Raw genomic sequence first — 22,173 nt, 5'->3', positions numbered from 1 at the left:
CTGTAGTCCATCTATTTCTCCACATACCTTTTTAGCCTACTTTCACCCTGTTCTTTAATGGTCAGGACCCCCACAGGACCACCACAGGGTAGGTATTATTTAGGTGGTGAATGATTCTCAGCACTGCAGTGACACTGACATGGTGGTGGTGTGTTAGTGTGTGTTGTGCTGTCCACTCTATTAGACACTTCTACCTAGTTGGTTCACCTTGTAGATGTAAAGTCAGAGACGATCGCTCATCGATTTAATTTCAAATTAAGAACAACCAGCCGCTTTGTTCAGCGCCTGTCTTGTGCGGTGTGGTAAAACGTCATCAAAGCGCAAATATGAGACGAATCTGTATTTGTGTAGAATAACAGTCAAATTCACTTTGAAAGCTCCACATGTATCTGTGTCTATCTGGATTTTCCTCCTGTTTTACTTTTAAAATTGTTGTATAAAAGTGTTCTCATGTGAATGCGCCTTTACTGAATGGAATACATTATTCCAAGATCAAGCATCTCCACGATTAGAAAGTAAAAGGAATCAATAAGAAATAAAGGTAAAGTGCAGATTTTATTGTATTTTTGTTATTGATTTTTAACTGTTTTTCAATTGTATTTCAGTGTTTTTATATTATACCTGTGTTATTTTCAGTGTATAAGTGTCAAAAACAACCCCATCATTTTACAGAAGCCAAAAATATATGCAGTTCCACGGGACCACGGAACACATTAACAGGTTTCCCATACATCCTTATGGGAAAAAGTACCTTAAAACTCAACACCACTCCCAGAACCAATTGATGATGAGATTCAAGGTTCCACTAAAACATATTAATTTAACAACCAAGGGGTGTCCCGATACTTTTGACCATATAGTGTGTATATACACAGTATACGAACCCTGTTTAATGATGTGGGGGTGCATTGCTGGATTAAAACGTAGACACCTTAGTGCCATTACTGACTGAATGATCTATCCATCTCTATTTAAAACACATTTTAAATGAATATGCCATCAATATGTGTGTTTCAGCTTAGACATGCAGCTCGATAATGATTGATCCAAAACACACTAGCAATTCCACATCTAAATGGGTTCACTAAGAATAATTAATCTTTTGAAGTGGCCTAGTCAAAGTAGTTACAGTAAAACAGTTCTGCATTTGATTTAAAGCAGCTCTGCAGTACTGTGACAGCACTGAGAAAGACTAATGCAAAATTATGAAGAGGCTTTTGCCATAGTCATTGTAGCTAAAGGAAATGTATCGACCATACTTTTATCACTAAGATGTAATATATATATTTTTCCCCCTTTTTCTCCCACTTTAGCGCATCCAATTTCTGCCCGTCAATCATCCTCTCACTAATGCTGGTCCCTGCTCCTGATTGGGGAGGACGAGGCTGCTCCACGCCCCCTCCGACAAGTGCACAGCAATCGAACATCTTATCACCTACACTTGATGAGTGCAGTGCAGTAAGAGCTGTGTACGGAGAGCCACACCCTCTACCGCACTCCTTTCCCATCTCCGTGCAGGTGCCACCAACCAGCCAGCAGAGGTCGTAATTGCACTAGTCTGAGAGAGAGTCCCCATCCGGCTTAATCCCGCCCCTATCTGAACAACAGGCCAATCAGTGTTCATGTGGCTGCTCAGCCTCAGCCGGTAGGCAGATGTATTCGAGATCTCAGCTCTGGTGAACGGCGTGTGTTTTTACCGCTGTGCCACCTGAGCGGCTATAGATGTAATAGTTTTGTAAAACATTGTTAAATGGGCGGCACGGTGGCTCGGTGGGTAGCACTGTCGCCTCACAGCAAGAAGGTCCTGGGCTTGATCCCCAGGCGGGGTGTGTGTGTGTATATGCGTGTCTGCCCTGCGATGGACGTCCTGGGTGTTACTGGGTGCCTTGCGCCCATTGAAAAGCTGGGATAGGCTCCACCCCCACCCCCACCCCCACAACCCTAACTGGATAAGCGGTTAAGAAAGTGAGTGAGTGAAATGTGTTTATCCTTAACATACTCTATTGTATTATTATGCATTATGCGACATGCTTTAGTAGGAAAAATATGATTTTTACCTCAGTGGACTTTATTACAATTCTTATGTTTACATTTTTACAGACCTTCTGTACCCAGGTGGCATTTTGACACGGTAGGTGGTACTGAATAATAATACAAATTCTGTATTATGGCACTGAAGCTGGACTGAATAATACAACTGAATACCAAGGACCCTGAAATAAGGAATACCCTTGAATAGTCTGAAACGTAATGTTTGTTTTTGTCTCCAAGTTAAAGTTTCTGTAAAAATAGAACAATGTGCAATCTGATATTTGAAGTACAGCTAAATACTCTTCACCATAAAAACTGCACATTGTTCAATCACTACTAGTTGTATTATGTGTAGAAAGAAAGAACATTGGGTCTTAATGGGTTACCTTTTTCTAAAAATGATTCATCAAGAGCTTATCGTTTCATTAAAAAGGGGCTTAAAACTGATGAATGTATAATATACCACTGCTGCTTCAACATCTTTTCTACCTGATTTATCTCTGAGAAATGTGAACTGTTCATAACATTGTATTTTACCTTATCTGAACCGAATGATAACTGGCATGTTGGCTTTGAAATTCTCAGCAGCACCCCTTCTGTGATGTGCCAGTGCTTGGCTTACAAATAAAGAAATCTAGAAATATTTGGACAGCTTGTTTTATTACAATGTTTTGACACAGCACACCACTCCATACCATAACATACCCTTTTTATACTTTAAATAAGACACATACTCTACCAAGTGGACTGCAAAATGTTAAGGGGGAGTGTGGAGTGTAATCCATTTCAGTAATGGGGTTGAATGAGGCATTCCGAAGGATATAAAATGCATGCAAACTAGGCTTAGGTCAGCTTTATGATAACTCCATATAAGTAGTAATATCCTTAGGAATGTATGCCCACTATATGGCCAAGAGTGTGTACTCACCCCTTCCTTATTATTGAGTTCAGATGTTTTAGCAACAGCCATCGCTAACAAGGGTATACAATTATTTTATATTTTTTGTCTGTGAGTCTATCTGTCATATATGTATGTATGTATGTGTGTATATATATACACTGATCAGTCATAACATTAAAACCTCCTCCTTGTTTCTACAATCACTGTCCATTTGATCAGCTCCACTTCCCATATAGAAGAATTTTGTAGTTCTACAATTACTGACTGTAGTCCATCTGTTTCTCTGCATGCTTTGTTAGCCTCCTTTCATGCTGTTCTGCAATGGTCAGAACTCTCCCAGGGCCACCACAGATCAGGTATTATTTGGGTGGTGGGTCATTCTCAGCACTGCAGTGACACTGACATGGTGGTGGTGTGTTAGTGTGCAGCGCTGATGGACTTAAACACCTCACTGACACTGCTGGACTGAGAATAGTCCACAAACCAAAAACATTAAGCCAACAGCGCCCCGTGGGCAGCATCCTGTGACCACTGATGAAGGTCTAGAACAGCCTTTCTCAACCGAGGTGCCGCGGCACCCTGGGGTGCCGTCTGGCTTTGTCAGGGGTGCCGTCAAAAATATTCTGACGTTACTGATATTGAAAATGAAATAAATTTAAAATACAAAAAACTAATCATGAAAATGTAGACCATTAGCCGCCTCAAACATCAAAACTTGTCTCAAACGCCCGTTTCCCCATGCTACAACGTCAACGCTGGTTGCGTGCGTTGCCTATAGTGATGGCTCGTTTGCGAACGATCCGATTCTATTGAACGGCTCTTTAAAATGAACAAAAGGAATCGAGTCGCGCCTCTGGGAGCCGTTATAATATATATTTATATTTCTGTGATGACCAACTCAAACAGCAGCAATAGATGAGCGATCGCCTCTGACTTTACATCTACAAGGTGAACCAACTAGGTAGGAGTGTCTAATAGAGTGGACAGTGAGTGGACACAGCATTTTAAAACTCCAGCAGCGCTGCTGTGTCTGATCCACCCATACCAGCACAACATACACTAACACACCACCATGTCAGTGTCACTGCAGTGCTGAGAATCATCCACCATCTAAATAATACCTACTCTATGGTGGTCCTGTGGGGGTCCTGACCATTGAAAAACAGGGTGAAAGCAGGTTAAAAAAGTATGTAGAGAAACAGATGGACTACAGTCAGTAATTGTAGAACTACAAAGTGCTTCTATATGGTAAGTGGAGCTGATAACATGGACAATGTGTGTAGAAACAAGGAGCTGGTTTTATATATAAACAGAAAGAGTCTAAATCTTCTCAGTTTTGCACCTAAATTCACCAAAACTGCATCTACATTTCTTACTCTAACTCAAGTGATTCTCTGAAAATGTGAGAGAACTGTGTAGTCACCCTCTGCAGTTCCTAATTTAATACGTCATTTTCTAGAATTGAACGATTCTGCAATTACAGTCTTTAAATTAACGCACTCATCAGAAGTTATTTTCTGTGGGCAGGGAATATCAAACTGTAGCGCCATCTTTCATGCTTTCATGCTTTCAAGCACTTGGCTTTGATCCAGTCTGTCAAATGCATCTTTCATTTGCCATAATTGCCAGATTACTGAGTCTTTCTTGTCCTATATTAGACCCCAACCAAGTGTGAAGTCGCCTTAATATGCTGAATGATCGTTCACAGCTAGAGCGCCCGACAGGAATTGACAGGGTAATTTGAAATACAGTTTTTATTGAAGGAATGTCTGAATCAAGCATTCTGAAAGTGGGCATAATGTCCTGGATAGGGAGGACACCAGACACCGAACACCATCTGACGTGTCAAACAGTTCTGGCAACCGCACATTCCTCAGGTTTTAGAATAATTTTGTATTGATCAGCTATCAGTTTAAGGTGGTCCTGTAACATTAAGTTCTCTGAGAATTAATTGCAGGCCTGTATATCCTTCAGTTGAAAAGTGCTGTTCCAGTTTATTTATCACGTTGTCCAAGCAAAGGAAAATGAATTTCAGATTTTCAGCACCATTTAGGTTGATGGTTGCTCCTCAAGACATTTTAGTGACATATTCCTTGATGTGTTTCAGCTTTTGTCTTTGCCTAATGCTGGTCCCAGTTACTTGATTCACATGACAAAGATTTCTTTCTTTTTTTCCACAGCTCTGCAACAGTTATATCATTATTCTTTCCTTTGAGAGTGTCTTCCACAGCTTCATTAAATTCTACTGCTTGGACAGGGTCTGCAGTTTTTATTTTGCAGAAACTCATGGAGACCATCTGTTACAGAGAGTAGGCTCTGGAATATTAACAAACACAAACTGTAGAAAATGTGTTCAGCGTATTTTGTGCAATCCCAATGCCATTAGAGAACTGATATTGGACAGACACTGAAGGACAGCTGGTAGGTTGTTAATCACAGCTTTCAGTGAATACAGCTGACATGACCAGCGAGTGAGTGCACAGCTCCTAGCTGATACAGAACCAAGTTTAGTTAATGTGCATAGTAGTGGACATACACTGCTTCAGGGCTGTTGGCTCTGAAACTGGCCTGGACACCTTCTACTGCCCTGCTCATGACAGCTGCACCCTCCTTGTCATTAGGGCATTTTTAAGGCCTGGCTTTATCACAATGGTTTGGTACAAAAGCAGCATCCAGGAAAGGCTGAGTCTTTGATGAGCAAAGATGGTCAGAGGATCTCCAGTTTGTCAACAAATGTGTGAGAAAATAATTAAAATGTTTAAAAACAATGTACCTCAAAGAAAGTTTGGAATGCATTTGCATATTTCTCCTCTACAGTGCATAATATCATTAAACGATTCAAGAAATCAGGAGGAATTTCAGAGCAAAAAAGCCATCTTCGATCTTCGATCCCGCAGACGACACTTCATCATGAAGCGCCACTCAACAATAGCTGATATAACCACATGGGTGATGGATTACTTTGGCAAACCTTTGTCAAGCACTACAATACAGAGTTACATGCACAAATGCCACTTAAAACTTTAATGTGCAAAAAAGAAGCCTTATGTTAACCATCTCTGGGCTTGGAGGCATCTGGGATGGACCATCACACAGTGGAAACATGTGTTGTGGTCAGATGAATCAGCATTCCAGGTCTTGGACGCTGTGTGCTCCGGACCAAAGACGAAAAGGACCATTATCAGCAACAAGTCCAAAAGCCAGGGTCTGTCATGGTATGGGGCTGTGTCAGTGCCCTTGGCAAATGTAATTTACACTTCTGTGATGCAGCATTAATGCAGAAAAGTACATTGAGATCTTAGAGCAACATATGCTGCCTTCAAGACGTCATCTTTTCCAGGGACATCCATGCATTTTTCAACAAGACAATGCAAAACCACCTGCTGCACACATTACAAAGGCATGGCTGAGGAAAAAGAGGGTACAGGTACTGGACCGGCCTGCCTGCAGTCCTGACCTATCCTCAATAGAGAATGCGTGGAGAATTTAGAAATGAAAACTGTTGCACATCTTAAGACGTGTTTGCAAAATTAAAGCTGAAACACTAAATCACTTGGTATCCTCGGTGCCAAAACATCTTTTAAGTGTGGTGAAAAAGAATGGCAACATTACAAAGTGGTAAATGCTTTACTGTCCCAACTTTTTTTGGAATGTGTTGCAGGCCTGAAATGCAGGAATGGATGTTTATTAATAAATAAAATGACGTTGAGCAGATGAAATATCTCAGGTTCCTCCTGTCTGCAATCAAATAAAAGTCAAAGTAAATGTAAGAAACTCTTTTTCCATACTGTCCCAACTTTTTCTGATTTGATGTATTTCTGATTTCTGATGTATTTATTTATTTATTTTTAAGCCATTTAGAGGCTGACTTACTTTTGTGGTTCAGATTGTTGTCATGTTGCATAACCCAATTGCAATCAACCTTCAGATTATGGACTCATGTCTTAATGGACTAATGGATTGACAATGACAAGTGACATTATTTTTCAGAAGTAGAGATAAAAAATCAAGGTTTACATTTACATTACATTTACATTTTCGGCATTTATCCAAAGTGACTTACAATTATGACTGAACACAATTTTGAGCAATTGAGGGTTAAGGGCCTTGCTCAGGGGCCCAACAGTGGCAACTTGGCGGTGGTGGGGCTTGAACCGGCAACCTTCATGTTACTAGTCCAGTACCTTAACCGCTGAGCTACCACTGTTTAAACACAGACAAATATAATTAAAATGACATATCAATATAAAAACTGACATGTCATATTATATTTATCTAATATTTATTAATATTGGTCAAAAAATATTGCTGACATGGTGACCAGGGGCATAGTTTAAGACCAAATATTATCAATGCATATCAATGCAGCACCAGGGTAACTCAGCTCAGGGTAACAACACTATTAAGTCTTGTATCACTGTAATCACAGCACAAAGTACTTGAAAATGTTCTGTTTGTCCATAAAAGCTAACTGCAGAACAAAGAAACTCTTCACCAGCAAAATAAATTTTATTCCTCTCACCCAAATGATACTTATTTGAAGTAGCACCTTCTTGATCTATAAAAGAAAAGGTTATAACTAATGTTTTCCCCCAGTAGTATTAGAAATGCATTCTTATTTAATCCAGTAAAGTGTTGCAGAAAGGGCACAGTTTTAATGTCTTCACATACTTTGAACTGTACAGCTTTGAAACAATCAGTAATCTGTCAGCCAACTTTTTTATTTAATGTCATGATATATGGCAAACACTTTTTATGAAAATGACATTTAAGTGGTTGAACAAAGACAAGTTCAAACTTCAATTTTTTGTGTTTTATTATTTAAATACACCGATCAAGAATAACATTATTATCTTAATATTGTGTTGGTCCCCCTTTTGCTGCCAAAACAACCCTGACCCGTTGAGGCATGGACTCCACTAGACCCCTGAAGGTGTGCTGTGGTATCTGGCACCAAGATGTTAGCAGCAGATCCTTTAACTCCTGTAAGTTGTGAGATGGGGCCTCCATGGATCAGACTTGTTTGTTCAGCACATCCCACAGATGCTCGATTGGATTGAGATCTGGGGAATTTGAAGGCCAAGTCAACACCTCAAACTCCTTGTTGTGCTCCTCAAACCATTCCTGATCCATTTTTGCTTTGTGGCGGGACGCATTATCTTGCTTAAAGAGGCCACAGCCATCAGGGAATATCGTTTCCATGAAAGGGTGTACATGGTCTGCAACAATGCTTAGGTACAGTGTATCACAAAAGTGAGTACACCCCTCACATTTCTGCAAATATTTTATTATATCTTTTCATGGGACAACACTATAGACATGAAACTTGGATATAACTTAGAGTAGTCAGTGTACAACTTGTATAGCAGTGTAGATTTACTGTCTTCTGAAAATAACTCAACACACAGCCATTAATGTCTAAATGGCTGGCAACATAAGTGAGTACACCCCACAGTAAACATGTCCAAATTGTGCCCAAAGTGTCAATATTTTGTGTGACCACCATTATTATCCAGCACTGCCTTAACCCTCCTGGGCATGGAATTCACCAGAGCTGCACAGGTTGCTACTGGAATCCTCTTCAACTCCTCCATGATGACATCACGGAGCTGGTGGATGTTAGACACCTTGAACTCCTCCACCTTCCACTTGAGGACGCGCCACAGATGCTCAATTGGGTTTAGTCCATCACCTTTACCTTCAGCTTCCTCAGCAAGGCAGTTGTCATCTTGGAGGTTGTGTTTGGGGTCGTTATCCTGTTGGAAAACTGCCATGAGGCCCAGTTTTCGAAGGGAGGGGATCATGCTCTGTTTCAGAATGTCACAGTACATGTTGGAATTCATGTTTCCCTCAATGAACTGCAGCTCCCCAGTGCCAGCAACACTCATGCAGCCCAAGATCATGATGCTACCACCACCATGCTTGACTGTAGGCAAGATACAGTTGTCTTGGTACTTCTCACCAGGGCGCCGCCACACATGCTGGACACCATCTGAGCCAAACAAGTTTATCTTGGTCTCGTCAGACCACAGGGCATTCCAGTAATCCATGTTCTTGGACTGCTTGTCTTCAGCAAACTGTTTGCGGGCTTTCTTGTGCGTCAGCTTCCTTCTGGGATGACGACCATGCAGACCGAGTTGATGCAGTGTGCGGCGTATGGTCTGAGCACTGACAGGCTGACCTCCCACGTCTTCAACCTCTGCAGCAATGCTGGCAGCACTCATGTGTCTATTTTTTAAAGCCAACCTCTGGATATGACGCCGAACACGTGGACTCAACTTCTTTGGTCGACCCTGGCGAAGCTTGTTCCGAGTGGAACCTGTCCTGGAAAACCGCTGTATGACCTTGGCCACCATGCTGTAGCTCAGTTTCAGGGTGTTAGCAATCTTCTTATAGCCCAGGCCATCTTTGTGGAGAGCAACAATTCTATTTCTCACATCCTCAGAGAGTTCTTTGCCATGAGGTGCCATGTTGAATATCCAGTGGCCAGTATGAGAGAATTGTACCCAAAACACCAAATTTAACAGCCCTGCTCCCCATTTACACCTGGGACCTTGACACATGACACCAGGGAGGTGTGTTGAGTTATTTTCAGAAGACAGTAAATCTACACTGCTATACAAGCTGTACACTGTCTACTCTAAGCTATATCCAAGTTTCATGTCTATAGTGTTGTCCCATGAAAAGATATAATGAAATATTTGCAGAAATGTGAGGGGTGTACTCACTTTTGTGATACACTGTAGGTGGTACATGTCAAAATAACATCCCAAGGTTTCCTAGCAGAACCGCGCCCAAAGCATCACACTGCATCCGTCGGCTTTGCCTTCCTCCCATAGCGCATTCTGGTGACATGCGGTCCCCAGGTAAGCGACGCACACGCACCCGGCCCTCCATGTGATGTAAAAGAAAACGTGATTTATCAGACCAGGCCACCTTCTTCCATTGCTCCGTGGTCCAGTTCTGATGCTCACGTGCCCACTGTTGGAGCTTTCGGCGGTGGACATTTGTCAGCATGGGCACCCTGACTGGTCTGCGGCTATGCAGCCCCATACACAACAAACTGTGATGCACTGTGTACTCTGACACCTTTCTATCAGAACCAGCATTAACTTCTTCAGCAATTTGAGCTACAGTAGCTTGTTTGTTGGATCGGACCACACAGGCCAGCTTTTGCTCCCCACGTGCATCAATGAGCCTTGGCCGCCCATGACCCTGTCACCGGTTTACTAGTGTTCCTTCTTTGGACCACTTTTGATAGATACTGACCACTGCAAGAGCTGCAGTTTTGGAGATGCTCTGACCCAGTCGTCTAGCCAACACAATCTGGCCCTTGTCAAACTCGCTCAAATCCTTACGCTTGCCCATTTTTCCTGCTTCTAACACATCAACTTCGAGGATAAAATGTTCACTTGCTGCCTAATATATCCCACCCACTAACAGGTGCTGTGATGAAGAGATAATCAGTGTTATTCACTTTACCTGTCAGTGCTCATAATGTTATGCCTGGTGGGTGTATGTTTAAATATTAAAAAACCCATAATGTTGGGCTGGTTTCATTTAGTTCTCACTGGTTACATTAGCAAAGATCAAAGAAACAGAAGCAATAATAAATTATTTTATTATAACATTGTGTGCTTAGATTTTACTTTATACCCCACATCTGTAATTTTTAATGCATTTTAAAAATACATGCTAAATCTAAAAATTAAAAAAAATAATTTTTAGGGTTTAACATAATGATATTCAGACCCTAATTAGTGATATTACCAAGGGAACAACATTTATATTCAGCCACGGATAAAATGTAATGGGAAAAACGTGGGGCAAAAGTAACAGAGTAAAATTACATTTTCATTTAAATACATTTACTGCAGACTATAATGATAAGCTTTTTGATTAGCCCTTAATGTCCTCTGACTTGAACACAGTAAAATAAATCTATTGGTAGATCTTAAACCTGCTCGTTTTATGACAGCTTCAAAAGACAGAATCTCCAGTACGAGAGGATATAATTATTTCATCATTATATCTCCAGTCACCAAAGCTATTAAACTATAAATCTACATTTCTTTGCCAAAATGATCTTGCATATTTCAGATGAGCCAAAAAATTAGGACCTGCCCAAAATGCTGTCAAAACTGCGCCGTCCTGATGAGACTTGACCTATCAGCAGTATGTGGTTTGCTTGCAGCAATTAAGTGCTGTTACCTCATAGCGAAAAGGTGCGAGTTTCCATATCCTTCCTGTCGGGCCAGCTGGAGTTACTAAAAATTGCCCTAAGTGTGAGTGTGCGTGTGTTTCTACCCTGTAGGACCTGGCGACCTGTTTAGTCGCCCACTGAATCAAACCCACATCAACCCTGGCCGTGGTAAAACTAACAGTGAACAAATGTTTTGAATGCTATGTGAGTTATCTGCTTAAAATGTAGGGGTATGAAGCTCGAAATATACTCCCTTACACACTCACTGTCTTAACAGCTTGTCCAATTAGGGCCGCGGGGGGGGGGGGGGGGGGGGCATGCAGACACAGGGAGAACATGCAAACTCTGCACAGAAAGGACCCGGACCGCCCTGCCTGGGGAATGTACCCAGGACCTTCTTGCTGTGAGGCGGCAGTGCTATCCACCGTGCCCATTCGAAATATACACAATTTCAAAATATCAGGACACAACTATAAAGCTGTTGTTATCAAATTTACACACAGAAATGTGTTTTAGCTTAAAAAATTCAAATCCAAAAAAGGTAAATGCAGCACGATGGCAAATGCTTCCAATAGCAATGTAGCATATATACAAATTGCATATACTAATTATTCAAAACAGCATTTGTGCAGTTATTTATTGAGTTGGCTAGAATGTGTATTACAAATACTTATACAAATCATCACAATAAATACAGTAGTCTGGTTTAAACACTAGTAATCAATAATTAGGAAAGACTACATTCTTTTGGCTAAATAGTGCATATATTTTCATCAATATGTCTTTTATGGCATCTTAATTAAGGTTTGTCAGGATAGCTACAAAATAATGCAATTGTATGAATATGTATTACATTTGGTCAGCATAAAGGTATGTCTTCTGCATTCCTATTCAATTATAGTGAAAAATCAATCCTCACATTTAGATTTTAATGTGCCTGCTTTATTTTTTAGTGTGCCAAAAATGTCCCATTGTGTAAGCTTGCTCATTGTTAGAGCTGATAACCTGGACATAAAAAGGATCTGTCAGACAATGCCAACACCATTGGCAGTCCCTGATAATCACACGGTTAGAAAAGGAGGGGTTTATTTATGAAGAGCTGTAGTACGGGGTGAATCCTGTATTACATTTAGTGACAACACATAAACACATTCATCTCTTGAGAGAAGAATCAGGAATTTATAATGCAGATGCCATAATAAAGATGAATGCTTAAATGTACAGTATGTCAGCTTGATAATGATTATTTGTTTTATGTCAAGTATATGATACTACAAAATAATGTTACTTTATCTGATACAATGTACAACCCCAAATCAGAAAAAGTTGGGACCGTATGGAACATGCAAATAAAATAAAAATGCAGTGTTCCTTACATTTACTTTGACTTTTATTTAATTGCAGACAGTTTGAACCCAAGATATTTCATGTTTTATCTGCTCAATTTCATTTCATTTGTTAATATACCTCCATTTCTGCATTTCAGGCCTGCAACACATTTAGGGCTAGTAATGAGGTGAAAAAACTAAATAATGATGTGATTCCAAACAGGTGTCAACACGTGGTTGTAATCATGGTTTGATACAAAAGCAGCATCCAGGAAAGGCTGAGTCTTTGATGAGTAAAGATGATAATAATATCTCCAGTTTGCCAACAAATACGTGAGAAAAAATTATTGAAATGTTGAAAAACAATGACTTCTCTGGGCTCGGTGACATCTACAATGGAACTGTTAATTTACTCCAGCACTGTAAGCATTTTATGTAATTTTCCTCTATGTAAACATTAATAACAGTGCTATGTGTGTTTTTATTTTTTAATAATAAGATGATACCTTCATATTTAATATGTGCTTAAGTAAAAATAACAGTACTATTTGCAATTGAGTGCTGTAACCCACAACAAAACAAATTTAAGACAATTGGATAAAATTGTAACCTAATTTCTAAAATGTTATTTTAAAGATTAAGGTCACTACTAGGGCTGGCTCAATATCACTTTTTTTTATGTCTGATACCGATATCGATACTGCAAATTGAGTATCTGCCGATACCAATACCAATCCGATACCATTATTTCTCCTCTCAAACAACTAAGCAGTAATAATATATGTCTCAATGCACCGTGGTTAAACTAGCTATCTAAATAACAATGCTCCAACTGTGAAACAAATATTCTAAAGGAATAAATACAGAACCTACAACATCACACTTCTGCAAAACTGCTGTTTTTATTTTCACTTTTACACACAGAACATTTAGCAGCATTATTTGTTTCACTTACGTTTGAGCTGTTGTTCATGTGACGTGTCGTCCAAAGATGTGGATGTCAATCAAATGTGATGGACCAATTAGAATTGATGAGTTGAGATTTTCCGTTAAAGTTCTGTCACATTTTCAGATGATTAAACCCTGCTGGATTTTGAAGAGGACATCTGTGGCTAAACGGGGAAACGGTGTAGTATGTTTAATTTCATAAAACTAATGGATTAATCGTTGAGGATGTGAGAGATTGCCAAGCCGGGACAAGATCTTAGGTGAGCGATTTATCATTTATTAAGCGATTTTTATTGTGTTTAAACAGGGTTATTAGATGTGGCAGTAGTAGAACAGCACTCTGTTGGAATGTATCTTCATGTGTTATTTGCTTTACACACAAACACTGGCCTTATTTACATTAAGCAACAGCAAGCATCGAATCAGATTACATGTGTTTTTCCTTCCGATATCCGATCCAGTGATTTGGGCCAATATCGGACCTATATTGATACAAAGTATAGGATCGGTGCCAGCCCTAGTCACTACTAAGGTTAGATATCCTTTCTGGCAATGAACATAAGGAGTCTGAAGGTGTAGCTGCATTCGTTTTCAAGATTTATGACTTTAGAATATGTGTTTTTACTGCCTTAGACTAAGGTTCTAGGACAGGGGTGTCAAACTCATTTTCACCGAGGGCCACATCAGCATTATGGTGGCCCTCAAAGGGCCGATTGTAACGTATCCTGCTGTGATTGCAGTCACATTGCTGTTTTTCTTGGAGGCTGAATTTTGCATTTATATTGTTCTACTTTACCACAGACATGGCCTCATAACACAAGAGACGCACCGGTTTCTTTTCCTGAAGCACAAACTTGTTTTCACTTTCATTAAATTTCCTCCTCATGCTTAATTTTCTTAATTATCTTTTTGTACAATTTAGGATCAAGTGTAAATATTTGTAACATCATCTACTGGCAGGCTGTGTCACTTTGAAGGTCACAAAATCAGCCTGCATTTTGAAAGATGCCGTTTATTTAGGATTTTACAGTGTATTTTTAAGACAATCATTCTGCCCTCACTAATAGTTTATCCCCCTTTCTCAGCTAGACAGACAGACAGACAGCTCCCTTCAGAATACAGTCGGTTTATTTGCTCCCCAGCTGTGTGCATCAAAATGAAGTAAAAATACAAACAATAAAAACAATAAAGAACTTAATACAGTAAAAGCACACAGCTGTAGTCAAGTGTTACATTTGGTACAATATGAGATTTAACCAAACGTAAAATAACGAGTTAAAATTGTGTGTAAAGATACTAATTGCTATAGTAACGTAACAACAGTATTTAATTACGGTAAATTTGTAACTAAAACGCTGTGATATACTCACTAAACATTTACAAACAACTGAGAATATAAACGCCACTACTTACAGACGATGCTTTGGTATTATACTGCAAGATAATTATCTGTATTTATTTATTATTGTTTACGTTACTGACTACGCTACCCCGCGTTCTTTTGCCGTAAAAGTCACATGGCTTCTTAGCGAAGGTTAAAGTTAGTTGCCATGACTACGATGTCACGTTGTCTCTTAAAGGCGCAGGAGCACATTAAATTATATGCGCGTCTCTGTAACGACTCGAACCATCACAACAATCATACAGTCGTTTAAGCTCTCGCGGGCCGGATCAAATGACGCGGCGGGCCGGATCAAATGACGCGGCGGGCCGGATCTGGCCCGCGGGCCGTGAGTTTGACACCCCTGTTCTAGGAGATCGTCTGATTCATTAATCATGCTCTTTGGTTTTTGTGTGGCTACTTATCAATGGAATCACACTCCGGTAAGCTCCTGACAGTTTTTGTGCTAAAAATGCTTTATGAATCTGATAGCGCTTTTTGCCACTAAGAACAGATAGTTTTTTGTCTTACATGCATGTGCATTCTTATTCTGTAATCCTTTCCAGGCCATTGCTTCCATTCCACAGTAAACAGTGCTTACAGTTGACCAGGGCACCAGTAGCAGAAATGGTGCCTTGTTAACATGAGAAGAGATCTACGCTGCCTGGAGTTTTATCTCCTATCAGGGTCTTCCATGGCAAAACGTTTTTAGCAGAGATGCCAGACTAAACTTACCACCATACTGGGTAGCAGCAATATAAGATAATGTCAGAGGAAGATAATGACAATGACAATAACATCAACTCAGCTGCACGGAAGAAGGTAAATCACTTCTGTGTTTGTTTTCTTTTTCCCAAGAAAACAAATGGAAAGAAACAAGAGTGACTGCCAATATAGAGCAAGAAAATGAGACCCTCAATTAATTAAGAAAAGTTGAGGATTCCTCAGCGAGTGTCAGTTCAAAGCCTTCTGGACAACTAGCTGCTGAGGTTTACAAGCAAGGAATGAGAATTAATGGTAATCTGGGAGTCATGAAGATGAAAATGGATTGACTACACATCAACATCCTTAGGATCAGCAAACTTTAATCAGGAAGTCTACTATTCAGGTCATGAACAACAAAAAGAAATGAAGGGTCTTTATCATCAACAAGGATTTTGACAACAATATTGGAGTGTTGTAAAACTGATGTCAGTCTGATTTGATGTACAATGGTACCTTCTTACTCGACGTCCCCTAAACTCGAAATCTTTGAAACTCGATGCTATTCGTCGAGAAATTTGAACCCTTTAACCTGATTTGTGTCTTCGCCATTTTGTTCATTTCTTTGCCTGAGCGGTGCCATAAAACGTCATCAAAGTGTGAATTTGAGACAAATCTGCATTTGTGTGGAATCACCATCAAATCCACTCTGAAAGCTCCACATGTATCTGTGTTTAGCTGGATTTTCCTCCTGTTTCACTTTTAAACTAGTTATAGCTCGGGGTGCTGATAAATTGTAAGAATCAGCTGTTCAGAGAGAGTCTAAAATGCGTATTGTTAAAAAAAACTTAATGTGACTTAATGTACTGTATTAAAAGAACAACACAGGAACACAAAACCTCACTTAATTATTACTGCTCATAATTTCTCTTAACTAATGAAATTCCTCGCTCGTTGTTTTAGTACAATAAGTCACATTAAGCTTTGTGCACCGCCACACTATAGAAAATAATGGCACAGCCAGCGTTACAGCCGCTTTGCCGCTTCTTATGTGAATGTACCTTTACTAAACTCGAAGAAATACAGTGTTCCAAGATTAAGCATCTTCACGATTAGAAAGCATAAGGAAACGATAAAGAAGTAAAGGTAAAGAGCAGGTTTTATTGTAGTTTAACTGTTTTTCAATTGTACTTCAGTGTTTTTTTATATTATATTTGTGTTATTTTTGGTATATAAATGTCAAAAACAATCCCATTATTTTACATAAGGCAAAAATACCACTCCCTTGTTTCTACACTCACTGTCCATTTTATCAGCTCCACTTCCATATAGAAGCACTTTGTAGTTCTACAATTACTGACTGTAGTCCATCTGTTTCTCTGCATGCTTTGTTAGCCCCCTTTCATGCTGTTCTTCAATGGTCAGGACCCCCCACAGGACCACCACAGAGCAGGTATTATTTGGGTGGTGGATCACTCTCAGCACTGCAGTGACATGGTGGTGGTGTGTTAGTGTGTGTTGTGCTGGTATGAGTGGATCAGACACAGCAGCACTGATGGAGTTTTTAAACACCTCACTGTCACTGCTGGACTGAGAATAGTCCACCAACCAAAAATATCCAGCCAACAGCGCCCCGTGGGAAGCATCCTGTGACCACTGATGAAGGTCTAGAAGATGACAAACTCAAACAGCAGCAATAGATGAGCGATCGTCTCTGACTTTATATCTACAAGGTGGACCAACTAGGTAGGAGTGTCTAATAGAGTGGACAGTGAGTGGACACGGTATTTAAAAACTCCAGCAGCGCTGCTGTGTCTGATCCACTCATACCAGCACAACACACACTAACACACCACCACAATGTCAGTGTCACTGCAGTGCTGAGAATGATCCACCACCCAAATAATACCTACTCTGTGGTGGTCCTGTGGGTCCTGACCATTGAAGAACAGGGTGAAAGCAGGTTAAAAAGTATGTAGAGAAACAGATGGACTACAGTCAGTAATTGTAGAACTACAAAGTGCTTCTATATGGTAAGTGGAGCTGATAAAATGGACAGTGAGTGTAGAAACAAGGAGGTGGTTTCAATGTTATGGCTGATCAGTGTATATGCAAGTCCACGGGACCATCAAACGCATTAACAGGTTTCCAATGCATCCTTATGGGAAAAAATACCTTGAAAATCAACGCCTTTTAAACTCGATGCCACTCACAGAACCAATTGACAATTATTTTATGTCCCAACAGCAAATGCCAGGTAAAAAAAGAAATCAAATAGCTGTATGATAAAGTTTAAACTGAAATCAATAAGACCTGCATACAAGATCACATAAGACTAAAATGCATAAGCAGGATTGTATAATGAGAGAACAGGACTGAAGAAAGATAATCAAGGATTTAAGATTGGTGGAAAAAACATCAATAACCTTTTATATGCTAATGACACAAAACCCATAGCAGAGTTAAACAGGACAGGAGTGTAAAGATGGGAATTCAGCTCAATATAAGGACGACAATTTGTAAGAATTGGTAAGAAAACCTTGCCAATGATGGAGAACACGTCGGGGTGGTAGACAGCTAGTGTCTATTTGGATTCATTATTATTAGCAAAGGATTTAGCAGTCTGCAAATAGTACAGACTGGCAGTTGGCAGAACAAGCATGAAGGAACTAGAAAGATGTTCAGATGTAAATATTTGTCCCCCAAGACAAGTATCAGAATTGTCCAGAATTGCTTATGTGTTCTGTTCCTTATGGATGTGAAAGCTGTGCTACAAAAAAGCAGGACAAGAAGAACATTGTTACCTTTGAACTTTGGTGGTGGCGCAGACTTGCCTTTGAATGATGGGCTGACATTTAACAATACTTCGAATGGCAACAATACAAATGAATGGATCCCTGGCAAAATCAAACCTAACTTCTCAAAGCACTTAAATCCAAGATAACCAAACTGAAGTGCACTTATTTTGGTATGAGAGGAAGAAATGTATTGGAAAAGAAAATTATGGTAAATAGAGGGTAAGAAAAGAGTTGAAAGTAAAAGAGTATTAATAATAATAAGAATATAGTATTTAATAACCTTGTTTTTTTTTTTTGTTTATGCATTTTCTCCCCCTTTTCTCCCTTTTTAGCACGACCAATTGCCCGATTGCATTATGCTTCCTCTCCACCAATGCCGATCCCTGCTCTGATTAAGGAGAACGAAGCTAACCCACGCCCCCTCCGACACGTGGGCAGCATGCCGTATGCATCTTATCACAGTGCAGTGCAGCTCAGCGTTGTGTACGGAGAGACACACCCTGACAGCACTCTATTCTCATCTCTGTGCAGGCGCCATCAATCAGCCAGCAGAGGTCGTAATTGCACCAGTCATGAGAGAGACCCCATCCGGCTTAGTCCCGCCCATATCTGAACAACAGGCCAATCGTTGTTCATGTGGCCGCTCAGCCTAGACGGCAGGCAGAGCTGAGATTCGATGCAATGTATTCGAGATCCCAGCGTGTGTTTTTACCGCTGCGCCACCTTTATTTACCTTGTTAATTTGGAAATAAAAACATATATCCTTACCCATTGCTTATCTCTTTAATAAATCATTATAAACATTGTAGACATACAACAAATGCATGAGCGTTAAATTGGACAAACCTGAATAGTAGAAACCATTACATAAGCAAGACCAGTTCTGACAAGCTAAACGTGTATATTTACATCTTAGGTAATCTTTGTACAAACCTATCTAACATTGATTGATTAATTGCAAGTATTTTTTTTTTCAATCTAGTCGTACCCAATTACCCACTGCATTACGCTTCCTCTCTACTGATGTTGATCTCCACTCTGACTGAGGAGAGCCATGACTGACACACGCCCCCTCCGACACGTGTGCAGTAGCCGACTGCATCTTTTCACCTGCATGAGGAAGGTTCATATGCTGATCAGCTTTGTGTACGGCGAGCCACACCCTCTCTGTGCAGATGCCATCAATCAGCCAGCAGTGGTCGTAATTGCATCAGTTATGAGGTCCCTTCCGGCACCCTCCCTTAAACAACAGCCAATCGGTGTTCGTGTAGGGCCCAGCCTGCCGGATGGCAGAGCTGATTTTTGAACCGACGGGTTCCAAATGTCAGCTCTGCTGTGCTAGCGTGTTTTACCGCTGCGCCACCTGAGCGCCCATTGTAAGTATTTTAAAATACACATAGTACAACTTAATTACAGCTAAAAACAAGACTTTCCATGTAACTTTAAACATTCGTCAGGATTCCTGCACAAAAATAGAATGACTATAGATTACAACCAGGCAGCATGACATGGAATTAACACTTTTACATATTTTTCAAGTACCTAAGTACACAGCCAGTCAACATTTTGTTGTTAACACTAAACAAATACAAAAGAGTTTTCATAAGGTGGTGGTACGTGAGGTACATGTTCCATTGCGAAACACCACATCAGAGGCCAAGCAACACTCCTTAGGAAAGTCTTGGGGTCCACATGTCGTTTGCCTCCGAAGGGCTACAGCGTAGTAGTCCACTTGCTCTGCGTCCGGCCCATTCTCCAACCAGCGGAAGCAGACTATTCGCTGGAAGGAGCGTCTGAAGTTGTCAGACACAAATCCATATAGAATAGGATTAGCTCCACTGTTAGCGTAGCTTAAAATGAGAAACAGTTGCGTCACCATGGGGTCTGGCGGCTGACGGAACACACTGATGAGCTGGACTATGTAGAAGGGCATCCAACATAGCACAAAGACAGTGACCACCAGCAGCACCATGCGTGTGATCTTTTTTTCAGAGCGCCTGCGCTGCATCCATCCTGCTTTGAGCCCGACTGCTCGCATACGCACCACGATCAGGCAGTAGCAAAGGCAGATAGCTGCTACGGGGAGCAGGAAGCCAAGCAAGAAAGTGTAGACCACAAATGCCTCAGACCATGTGGATCCAGGCCATTGAAAATTGCAGTCTACTCCTCCATCCTCTGCTGGAACGGTGTCTGCAAATATAATGATGGGCAATATGACAAGAAGTGAGAGTCCCCAAACACAGACATTGACCACCTTGGCAACGGTGGGCCGACGGTAACGCGCAGCCTTGATAGGATGCACTACTGCGATATAGCGGTCCACACTGAGGACAGTCAAGCAAAAGATGCTGGTGAACATGTTGATCCCATCCACACTAAGGACCAGTCGACACATCAGCGATCCGAACGGCCAGTGGCGCACCGCGGCCGATGTAGCCAGAAAGGGAACGCTCAGCATGAACAGTTCATCAGCAATAGCCAGATTTAAAATGTAAATATTGGTGGCTGTTTTCATTTTGGCATACTTGAGGATAACATAAATGACCATAGCATTACCAATGATGCCCACGCAGCATACCAGGGCATAGATGGATGGGATGATGATCTTGCTTACATCAAATTCTGAATGGAAATCTTCATAATCAGCAGTGGAATTGAAGGGAATGTCACTGGAGAACATCATGTCTTCAGAGCAATTAGATCCCATTCCTTCTGCCATTTTCTGCCTCATATGTCCAAAACGTGATACCAACTGTTTAAGGTAGCAAGGTCAGATTGCTTTTCCTGTCTTTTTTACAATATGCGTTCCTGACTAGATAAAGTTAAAACACCTGTCCTTGGGGTTTGCTCCACCCCGCTGCTAAATGGTTTCATCTGTGGAATTCCCAGCTCGAATGTAATGTATTCACTGATAAATAAACCTGTGGTCATATATCCACAGAGTCCTGCCCATGTTCAAGTGTTAGACTAAACAGAAAGCTCCCAGGAACTTAGATTTGGCAACAAGAGCACATTCCAGGTGTTTGTCAGAAATTTGGCTGGGAGAGTCACAACATTATAAGGTTAGCTTAGCCTCTGAAAAGGCTTCTTCTTCGGGAATTGCAGTCCTTGCTGCATCCTGGTACCTGATCACATCATGCTTTTATTTTGATGAAATTCTTTATTCTGTCAAAAGGTCCATAGGACAGAGATTTACATGATTGATACTTTGATTGTTCCTCCTTTATAATGCAATATTCCATGTATTACACCAGTAAGACCTAAAAAGAAACAAAGAATAAATATGAGTGTATAGTTTATGGTGAGGTATATTTAATTTTCACTTTATGCCCAACCCTAAGATAAAAAAATAAAGCTTTTAAATTACTGAAATATTGTTCTTATGTTTTTCAGCTTGTTGTATTCCTCTAGTGATGTGGACATCTTAACATTATACAAATTTGTGTGTAAGTGGGAGAGAATAAAAAGGAAGACATGATGTGTCTGTCACTCATATATGTTTGTGTGTATTCAGCCATCCACCTGTAAAATTACTAGTGTTCTTAACACAGAAACACCTCTGACACCAATTTGCATCCTAACATGAAGTAAACATGCTGCAGGAGAAAGACACGTCGATGTTTCTTAAATGAGAATCTTATCTAGTGAAAATGATAAGAAAAGAGTCTATTACACCCACCCACTCTGTTTTCTCTTTCAACGGGACACCCATTAACACAAAAAAGGCAATTTATAAGGTTATTATTCAAACGCATTTCTAATTACATTAGTGGCTAGAATACTGAATGGTTGCATTTGCATTCTCAACAGTGCGAGGTAAAAGGTGGTCACATCTCAGTTTGAAGATCTAGAGCTGTGTGCTGAATTCAGAGTGAAGGATT

At 40.4% G+C, this 22,173-nt stretch overlaps 1 protein-coding gene and 1 long non-coding RNA gene across 2 annotated transcripts; one reads left to right on the top strand and one right to left on the bottom strand.

Moving 5' to 3' along the window:
* The first annotated feature begins 15,063 nt into the window (after positions 1 to 15,063).
* Positions 15,064 to 21,762, top strand: LOC134312251 (uncharacterized). The gene is made up of 3 exons (XR_010011525.1): positions 15,064 to 15,235; positions 19,275 to 19,668; positions 21,686 to 21,762. It is a non-coding gene; the product is annotated as an uncharacterized LOC134312251 (long non-coding RNA).
* On the bottom strand, positions 19,893 to 21,011 carry sstr1b (somatostatin receptor 1b). Its single transcript, XM_062994062.1, has one exon. It carries the CDS (start codon positions 21,009 to 21,011, stop codon positions 19,893 to 19,895), a length of 1,119 nt encoding a protein of 372 aa, XP_062850132.1.
* Positions 21,763 to 22,173: the final 411 nt, after the last annotated feature.

The sequence above is a fragment of the Trichomycterus rosablanca genome, chromosome 4 (genome assembly GCF_030014385.1).
Source record: "Trichomycterus rosablanca isolate fTriRos1 chromosome 4, fTriRos1.hap1, whole genome shotgun sequence".
NCBI lineage: Eukaryota > Metazoa > Chordata > Actinopteri > Siluriformes > Trichomycteridae > Trichomycterus > Trichomycterus rosablanca.
Note: the sequence above shows the minus strand (reverse complement) of the source record. Positions and strands in the feature narration are given on the sequence as shown.

Coding starts and splice junctions, on each gene's coding strand:
- sstr1b (XM_062994062.1), bottom strand. CDS start 21,011: ATGGCAGAAGGAATGGGATCTAATTGCTCTGAAGACATGATGTTCTCC.